The sequence below is a fragment of the Eubalaena glacialis genome, chromosome 13 (genome assembly GCF_028564815.1).
Source record: "Eubalaena glacialis isolate mEubGla1 chromosome 13, mEubGla1.1.hap2.+ XY, whole genome shotgun sequence".
Taxonomy (NCBI): Eukaryota; Metazoa; Chordata; class Mammalia; order Artiodactyla; family Balaenidae; genus Eubalaena; species Eubalaena glacialis.
Window position 1 is genome coordinate 57215288 of NC_083728.1, and position 6862 is coordinate 57222149.

The 6862-nt window shown below is 62.7% G+C and overlaps 1 protein-coding gene across 1 annotated transcript; it reads right to left on the reverse strand.

Moving 5' to 3' along the window:
• Positions 1-223: 223 nt before the first annotated feature.
• Positions 224-6628, reverse strand: HS3ST6 (heparan sulfate-glucosamine 3-sulfotransferase 6). Its single transcript, XM_061208980.1, has 2 exons — positions 6115-6628; positions 224-975 (listed from the first exon to the last, which is right to left on the reverse strand). The coding sequence occupies exons 1-2, from the start codon at positions 6525-6527 to the stop codon at positions 360-362; spliced, it is 1029 nt and encodes a 342-aa protein (XP_061064963.1). The 5' UTR covers positions 6528-6628; the 3' UTR covers positions 224-359.
• Between the last annotated feature and the right edge of the window lie 234 nt (positions 6629-6862).

Here is a 6862-nt window from a genome sequence, read left to right on the forward strand (position 1 = left end):
CTGAGCTGTATGTCACCGAGCAGGCCCCAAACCTCTCTGAGCTTAAGTTGCTCACTTGTGACAGGTGGCCAAGTTCACTGCCCACCTCGAGGGATAGACAAGGATCGGGTTTTTAACCACTCCCAGCATGAACAGTGCCCAGTAATGTTAGCTGGTAGGATTATCATCCCCGCAGGAGGTGGCACCTCCAACCCCACCCTCCAACCCTCAAGGGCACGTAGAAGAACACAGATCCAAACTTTATTTTGTAAATATTTCTCTCTGCCCAGCCCTGTGTACAGGGCCCGCTCCGGCTGGGTGACAGGCATAAATTAAGGTCACTGAGCATCCCCAGGCAGGGCGTGGGTTCCCCAGCCCCATTAGTCCCAGCCGAAGTCCTGGCCGGTCATTTGGTAGAACTTGCGGTTAAAGGGCCGGTAGAAGGCCCGCAGGCGCTGGACCATGGCCTCGGGCACACGCGGGTGGGGCCGGCCCTTGGACTTGCCCAGGCAGCGGGGACGGCCGCTGCCCTGGGCCTTCTTGAGGCAGGGGAAGCCCTTGGTGGCGTTGAAGTAGAAGTGCTTGTCTGTGACGACCCGCTTGAGACCCAGGAAGTCCTGCACATGGCCCAGCTCCCCAGCTGGGTCGCTGACCAGGCGCTCACCGCTGACAAAGAGGAAGCGGGACAGCGGGAAGTAACGCAGCCAGTTGTCCAGGTGCTGGGCATACAGGCCGATGCGCACGGCGCTCCAGGCCGTGTCCACGGGGCCCAGGCCTCGGCGGAAGGCCAGGGTGCCGAAGCTAGGCAGGCCCGGTGTCTTGGAGAGCATTTGCGCATAGTCAGAGATGGCCCGGGTCACGGGGTTCCGCACGACCACGATCAGCTTCGTGGCCGGGGACATGCCGTGGATGCGGCGTGGGGCCTCCCGGGTCACGAAATAGCTGGGGGTCTTCTCCATGGTGATCTGCCCATCCAGGGTGCGGGGCATCAGGCTCCTGTGGGAAGGTGGGTGGAGAGGGGGGCATGAGCAGGTGCTGGCCCTCCTCCAGCCCTCCCATGCTAGACCGGCCCCCAGGGGCCCGAGACTAACCTCCCCTTCCTCCAGGGAAGCCCTATACCTACAAGACAGGCGAGCCTCCCCATCTCCCCTTCCCCACCAGGCCCACCCATCCTAAGTGCCTGGGTGGGCAGCCTGGGGTGTGGGCCGTGAGGGCGCCCAGCCTTAGCACAGGCTCACAGTAGGGGCCCATCCTGCAAGGCTATCCACACCCCTCCCAGAGCTTGACTTCACCCCAACCCTGACACTGCTGTGCCTCTCACCCCAGACCCAGCACTCCCCAGACTTGCCACCCACAAGGCTCCACCCACCCTCCCCACCCCCACAGGCCCCTGCACTGTAATTACCCCAGTCACGCTTTCATTAAGTGGCTGATGGTGTTCCCTGAATTAGGCCATTAGTTATTGACAAGTGTCCCTAAAAATGGGCAGCTGCCCCTCCTATCACTCCCTCCCCTGTATGGCGTCTCCCGCCTTTGATGGCAGCCCTGCTAATTCTCCCCGACCTGGGCCCCCCAGAATGCTGAAAGCCACAGCGCAGCCCAGGACACTGGAGAGGTCAGTGAGGCAGCCTGAGGATCTGTCTCAAGACCCCAGCCGCCTGGGTTGCCTAGACCCGGCTTGGAACCCATGGTGCAAGGCTGCAGCTGCAGCATTTCCGAGCAATCCTCTCATTCTGACCAGGGGTGGGGGTTGGGGGGCACTGACCCCATCCCAAGGTTCCGGGGGAGTCGGCTGGTGACAGACCCCTGACAACCCCAAACCTGGGGAAGCCCATCCTAGCACCCCACCCAGGCAGGCCAGGGACCCTGGGTAGCATCCTGAGGCCACCCTGTCAGCCAGGTAGAACAGGGTGGGGAGGGGCAGGGTGCAGCGGCAGGGCCAGCTGAGCAAACAGCTCCGAGGGAGGGCTGGGAACTAGGTCAACAGAGGCAGAGGCTATCAGGCTCTGTGCTAGGGACGGGGTGGGGGGGGGTCTCTGTCCCCCATGTCTGAGGGAGCTGCCCCCAATCCCGCTGACAGCCCTCAGGACTGGCCCCAGCCAGGAGGGTGACACACAGGACAGAATTCAGGTCTCATCCAGCCTAGTGACCCCCAGACTCGAGCTTCTGAGAGACAGTCTCCTCTTCCTGCTCAGGCCAGGTGGACACCCAGGTGTACAGGCACACGAGTTGGGGTGCTCAGCTTGGAGGGTGCTGATGTCGGGACTGGAGAACGTGCACACATGAGTCCCAGGCATGCCGCCGGCTCCCCTGACACCAGCCTCTTGGCTCGGGGGAGTGGGGTGGGCTGCACGGTCTGCCGGCTGTGGGAGCTGCCCCTCCCCTCAAACTAAGGCCCTGGGCAGAGCTGGTCTACAGAAGTCATGGGAGACAATTCTGCTCCCCCCATGTCCCAGGAGTGATCTGGGACTTCTTCCACCCCACGCACTGCCCCATTTGAGGCTCAGAGACGGAGCAGGAAGTGCTGGGGTGGATGTCGGCTGCAGCTGCTGGCAGGCGGTGTTGGCTTGGCTTCTGCTCCCAGGAATCCAGGTGGGAATTGCACCCAGCCCTCCCTGTGAATAAGTTCAAAGAGAACTTGGGTGGGAACAAGGCCAAGGGCTGAGGTTCAGGACTGCAGCCTGGGGTAGCCAGCTCAGGGAACCCCCCTTCCCACAGAGGGAGGACAAAAGAAGGGGGATCTCCCCGCACTGGACCTCGATGCTGAGACCCACAGACAGAAGCCAGTGCCGACAGATGTCATCAGAAGTCACCGCCCTCCCTTCATCACCCTCCTGAGGGAGGGAACCAGCCCTGACTGCTCTGGGACCCTCCTCACCGACCTCTGACACCCCCTTCCCATCCCTTTCCTCCCCCAGGTGCCCAGTGACCCCAGGAGCACCCTCTTTCCTTCTCCAGACTGGGCTCACATGGTTCTGAGTATCCCCACCCCTTCATGCCTGCCTGGGGGGAGGGGCTGCAAGGAAGCTGACAAAAATTAGAGGGACTTTAGCACCCACTGCTGTTTTCTCTCCAAGGAAGTCAGAGGAGAGGAAGTCAGGGAGGTGCCCTCAGCCCCACCGTGGAAGGGGGATGGGAACGGGGATGGGGGAGGCTGACTTTCCAGGCCCACTCTTGCCACAAACCAGCTTTGAGATCTGAGATCTTTGGGATCAATTACTCACCCTCCCCGGGCCTCAGAAGCCTGTCCCCAGCCAGCCAGGCACAGAGGAGGGTGGGGATGGGGGCTTCTTGGGGGTGGGAGAGACTGGGGAGAGGATGAGAGGAACAGGACTCTGACCCCCACACGGCAAACATCTGACAAGTTGCTCTGCGGACACTCCCTCCCTGCTCATCTGGTCTGCATTTCCCTGCGGCTTCCATCCAGCCCCAGGCGACTCTCCCTCCTCTGTCTCAGCCCCACCCCCACCCCCCTATCCTGCACCTCGCCTGGGCCTCATCCAGCGGGGCCTGGGACTCAGCAGAAACCAGCTATGGTTCCTGTCTGGAACAACACAGTGCCAGGAGCCAAGGGGGTTGCCCTACCTGTATCCCTCCTGGTCTTTGTGCTTTTCCAAAATACTAAGGTCAAAGTACAGCCCCCACCTGCCCCCAGACAGGGTGCCCCCATCTGAACTGAGACTTGGGGGTGTTTGTCTGTGTGACCCCAGCACCTGCCAAACAGAAGGTGCTCAATGAGTCAGTGACTAGATGAACAAATGCTGTGTGAGCTTGGGGACACTTGGGGGTCACGGTCCCCAAGAAGGAGGATCCTCAAGAGACTGAGGGATGAGCTGAGGCCCAGGGAGGGGGACCGGTTTGGCCAAGGTCAACTTTGAGCAGCCCAGCACCCCTGCCAAGGCCAAGGGAAGGGCCAGAGTCACTGCCTGGTCACAGCCCAGTGGGAACAGGTGTCCCAGAAAGTCAACTGGGGGCACTGGTCACTGCTCCTCTACTCACCGCCCCACACCTCCACCAAGAACAGGCTCTGGAGGCTGGGCCCAGTGTCCTGAGAGCAGACAAGGCCACCAGACCCTCCCTGCCCGGGGGCTGGGCGTCCTCTTTGCAGCTGGGGAAACAGGCAGGGGTGGGCATTTTCAGAGGTTCACTGCACACTCACGGCTGGTTGGAAGGACAGTCAGGTTCAGAGGCACAGGTGCCTGTGAGCAACACCATGCCCATGTGCACACACATCAGCGCACGGCCTCGTCCCTTGGAAGGCACGTGGACACACGCACTCCAGAAGCTCAGCCCTGCACCAGCCAGTGAAGGGTCAGCACTAGCCAGCCCCGAGGGACAGCTCCGGATTAAAGGGGCGGAAGCCACGGACCTGACCCTCTGCCTCCTCTGCACCACCCCTCCCCCCAGTGCGGTGGCTGGGCTGAGGAAGGAGAAAGTCTCCTCTACCAGACTTAAACAGGCTGCTGAATCATCCCACTCCCATCTCCGGTCTCAAGGACACCAATGTCCCAAGAGCCCCTCCCCTGTGCTGAGGATCTGACCCCGAATCTGGGTCCAGCTGGCTTCCTCTCAGGCCCCTCAGGCTCCCCAGACCAGTCCCCCAGAGCTGGAGCATGTGCCCAGGGAGGGCCTGGATGGGCTCTCAGGATCCCTGGCTCTTTGGGAGCCTTTTTAGGTCTAAACCCAATTCTAGACTCTCCTGCAGCCCCTCATTAGCCCAGCTTATGGGGTCAGTAGTGAGCTCTGAAATTTGCACTATGGTTAACAGTGTGTCCTTCCCCTTCCCCAACCTCCCCCTTCCCCCCTCCTTCTCCCCTCCTCCTCTTCTTCCTCTGCACAGAAGTGAGGAATTAGGGATGCTTTCAGATGCTGAAGCACTGTCAGAGTGGGGTAGGGGTCTCTCCCTGAGTGCTGAGAATGCAGGGATTCAGACAGTCGGGTCCAGGGATGGACTCACCTCCCCCATCACCACACAACTTCCCTAGACCTCTGACAGCAGCAACCCTTCAGAGTTCATGAGCCAGAACCCCCTGTTCTCACTGGGAACCCTCCAAACCCATAAGTAATTTTGATGCAAAAAGGCAAAGATAACAAGGTGGGGGGGGGGTGGGGCAGGGTGGAATCTGGGTACAGAAAAACTGGTAAACCTGGAGGTAAAATGTCTCAGTCCTGCCACCCCCCACTCACCACTAATTCACCAGGTGACCTTGGACAGGGTCCTCTCTGGCCCTTAGGGGCTTGGCCCAAGCTTGGGGATGAGGCTGGTGCTGTGGGGAGTGGGGTGACTCACCCTCCATCTGTAAGCCCTCATTTCCCCGAAGGAAGGGATAGGGCGCTGAGGCAGGCTTGTGCCCGACTGACAGAGGCAGAGGGCAGGGCCTCACACTCATCCTTCGGTGCTAACCTCGGCAGGGAGGGGCTGGTGTTTGACCAGCCACCAGGACAGGTTACTTCAGCTGTGGCTGGGTGCTCCCCCACATTCCACCACACCCCCCAAGGCTATACTGGGTGGGAGTCAGGGCAGCTACAGAGCCCCATGACATGAGGCTGGGGTCCCAACTCCCATCCCTGGGCATTGACTCAAAGGCACCCTCCTCCTTTCCAAAGACCAGACTTTCTCCAGACGCCCAGGAGTATGGAGAAGGATTCCTCTCTCCAGGATCAGGGGTCTTAGGGGTGGGGAATGGGTTGACAGATACTTTCTAGGAGGCTGCAGGGAACCCGGAGACCCTTTCTTAAGGTAACTGACCAGAGTTCAGACATGCTCCCCTCAGTGATGCAGGGGAGAGGGCCAACTGAGCATGAAGCATTTCTAAAGCACCTCAGACCCCACAGGCTCCAAACTACTTCTCAGCTGGAATCGCACTCTAGCCCCGAACCAGGGCTTTCCCTGGAGTTTTCAAAGTTTCTGGGAGTCCATGGCCAGTGACCGACCCTCTTTTCCATAAAACCTGCTGCAGGAGGGCCGCGTCCTCCCGGTCAAGCCTCAGCCCCCACGCAGGCTGGTCTCAGCCCCAGAAGATGCCTGGAGTCCTCGCCCCGCGGGGTCCCCAGTGAGACCGCTGGGGCACACCACGCGGTTTCCCGGAAGGCACCCGCCAGGAAGCCGATGGGGCGGACGGGACGAGCGCTCACCGGTACCAGGCGAGGCCGCGCTCGTAGCACCTGTCGAAGAAGTGGGGCTCCGAGCCGAGCGCGCGGACGTCGGGGTGCAGCCGCAGAAACTCCAGCAGGGCGCGCGTGCCGCCCTTCTTCACGCCCACGATAAGCGCCTGCGGGAAGCGCCGGCGGCCCGAGCCACTGGCCACCGGCAGGCCGGACGTCCCAGGGCTGCGGGCTGCGCGGGGCGGCTCGGCGGGCGCGGGGGCCGGCGCGGGGATGTGGCCGGCCGGCGGGCAGCTGCCAGGGAGGGCGCAAAGGCAGTAGGCTCCGAGCACCAGAGCGGCGAACAGCAGAGGCGCACGGGGCGCCCGAAGCGCGGCCCCGGGCCCGCCCCCGGCGCCCTGGCTGCCTCCTGCCCCGCCGCCCAGACCGCCGCTACCTGCCATGGGGCCACACCGCTCCCAGGCCTGGGAGCGGGGGCTGCAGGAGGGCGCACATCCCCGCCCGCGCCGCGCTCAGTCCGCTTGCGCCCGGCTTCTGCTCTGCGCCCCACTGCCCAGTCTTCTGGGAGCCGGGAGAGACCAGTGCTAGGGCGGGATGCCCCGCCCAGCCCCGCCCAGCCCCGCCCAGCCCAGAGGCCCCGCCCCGCTTGAACCACTGCTCCACCCGGGACTCGCCGGCACCTACGGGCGCCGCGGCACGACTCCGAGCCTCAGTGACTAGCCGGACGCGCCCGCTCGGAGACCCCAGGCCCCAGCCCGCTCGGGATGCGGCGGCGGCA